This window comes from Phoenix dactylifera, unplaced genomic scaffold (assembly GCF_009389715.1).
Source record: "Phoenix dactylifera cultivar Barhee BC4 unplaced genomic scaffold, palm_55x_up_171113_PBpolish2nd_filt_p 000222F, whole genome shotgun sequence".
Classification (NCBI taxonomy): domain Eukaryota; kingdom Viridiplantae; phylum Streptophyta; class Magnoliopsida; order Arecales; family Arecaceae; genus Phoenix; species Phoenix dactylifera.
Window position 1 is genome coordinate 708705 of NW_024067730.1, and position 2155 is coordinate 710859.

The 2155-nt window shown below is 46.7% G+C and overlaps 1 protein-coding gene across 1 annotated transcript; it reads left to right on the forward strand.

Annotated features, from left to right (window-relative positions):
- Positions 1 to 517: 517 nt before the first annotated feature.
- On the forward strand, positions 518 to 1442 carry LOC103696867 (calmodulin-binding protein 25-like). Its single transcript, XM_008778591.4, has one exon. It carries the CDS (start codon positions 667 to 669, stop codon positions 1258 to 1260), a length of 594 nt encoding a protein of 197 aa, XP_008776813.2. The 5' UTR covers positions 518 to 666; the 3' UTR covers positions 1261 to 1442.
- The last annotated feature ends 713 nt before the right edge of the window (positions 1443 to 2155 follow it).

Here is a 2155-nt window from a genome sequence, read left to right on the forward strand (position 1 = left end):
GACCTATGTGAAACCGATGTGGGAGGCCAAGCACATTCTATTTGGGAAAAATGCAGCTACAGTAATCGATTGGATACGAAAGAAAAAATAGAAAGAGGTTGTAGACCCTTAGCAGCTCAGCGACATCCGATGATTGGTGGAGAGGTGCGGCACATTTTAAATTGTGCTTGTGTATCAAAAGATGAACCAAATTGCTAGTTGGGTTGCCTCCTCTGTTCAGCATTTCAAAGAGATTTTTTTGGACGCATGAGGAGTTTTCCTGTATATGCTTTGTTACTCTCTTTCGTCTTATTCTAAAAAATAAAATTAAATAAAATAAAAATCTGTATGAAAAAAAAATTGAGAGAAAATATTTTGGACAGGAAAAAATAAATAAAAATAAATCTGAAACCATTGCTCCGACACTTAGTTTTGGCCGCCAGGAGACACGTGGCCCGTGAAACGCGGTTTCCCCCAAAGCCCTATTAAATGAGACCCTTTTGGAGAGCTGAGCATCCCAAACCCCTTTAAAACCGCCTCCCTTTCCCCTCTCTTCCTCCCTCATCACTTCTCCCCTCCTCTCCTCCTCCTCCTCCTCCTCCTACTAAAACCCTTCTCTCAACTCCACTCGGCAACATTTCTTCTTCACAAAATTTTCCCATAAATTCTAATCCAAATCCGTCCAAGATGGCAGAGAATTGCTCGACCTGGGCGTCCTGGATCTCCGATGCCTTCGCCCGCGAGAGCGAAGAACTCACCAGAGCCCTCCAGATCTCCCTCTCCGACGACTCCCCCGCCCCCAACCTCCCCTCCTCCTCCTCCCCCGAAACCCTCTCCGCCGCCGCCTCCTCCTCCCTCCTCCGCCACCTCGCCGCCGCCGATATCGATTCCGGTTCCACTCGCCGCCGGAATCCGATCCCGTGCTCCCCCTGCTCGAAGGTCTCCAAGAGGAAGTCCCGCGCGTCGTCGAAGCGAACTTCGACGACCTACATCAACGCCGACCCGGCCAACTTCCGCCAGATGGTCCAGCAGGTGACCGGGATCCAGCTCGGCGACGCCGGCCTGCCGGTCGAGCCGGTGCTGAAGCCTGAGCCGCAGAGCTGCCTGCCGACGCTCGACACGTCCGCCTTCTTGCTCGACCGGGCCGGTTTGGTAGGACACGCGGCACACGCCGCTGCGGCCCACGGCTTGTCGTTCGGGCCGGCGGCGGTCGAGGCCCCGGCGTTCGACTTCGACCCCTTAGCAAGCTTCCCCACTTTGGAGTCGTGGAGCGTGATCTAACAACGGAGAAAATTATATATATTTTCCTTGCCTTACTTTTTTCATCAGACGTCTGATACGGATCCGATGGATGTGATTTGTACAGCGCACGATTTCCCATGTGATGTACATGTGGTGGGGCCGAGTTGGGACTTTGTCGTATTTTTCTTTTTTTATTTGCTATATTAATGTTGTTTTTTAAATTTCCTTTTACGATAGTTTAATATAAGATGTTGACCGAATATAGTGATTATCTGCTGAGAATATTATGGACGGTCAGCGTCCTTTTCATGGAGATAATGCGGAGATCTTCTGAAACTTGATGAATGGCTCATGTCAACTTTAACGGTGCTTTTTGATTGAAGTGGGAGAATAAAGCTTTCCAAAATTGTATGTAGGTAGAAGATAACATAACTGAGAGCACTGTTATGAGCAGTACCATTTCAGCCATGGAAGTAATCACAAAATGGAAGTAATTGTTCTGAAATCCATGCTGTTGTAGTTTTGACTGTTCATCAATGTTAATGATGGGGAGTGCCAGATATGTGATCCTAGATCATAAAATAAACCTCAGCTCCGGTTGATTTGTTCCCACAAATTGCTCTTAATTCATATAATTATTGCATACCTTTATGTGAGCTGTCTCAAAGACATGCATGTAAAGTTAAATTTCTTGTGTCCATCATTGCAAAACGATTATGAATACTTGTCGATGGAAGGATATGCTTTCTTCAATCACGCAAACATAAAACGTTGGAAGCTTTGATCGTTGGTGTTATATGATCTGATGCTCTAAAGCCATCAATCTGATCCCAGAATTCATCAGCAAGATTTCTTCTCTTTTCCTTTGCGTACAAAATTGATGCTGCTTACAATCTTCCGACTTGTGAGAGCCAAACTCAGGCTTGTCGTTTGA

What these genes read in the sequence shown, in the direction of transcription:
- LOC103696867 (XM_008778591.4), top strand. Translation starts at nt 667, where the DNA reads ATGGCAGAGAATTGCTCGACCTGGGCGTCCTGGATCTCCGATGCCTTC.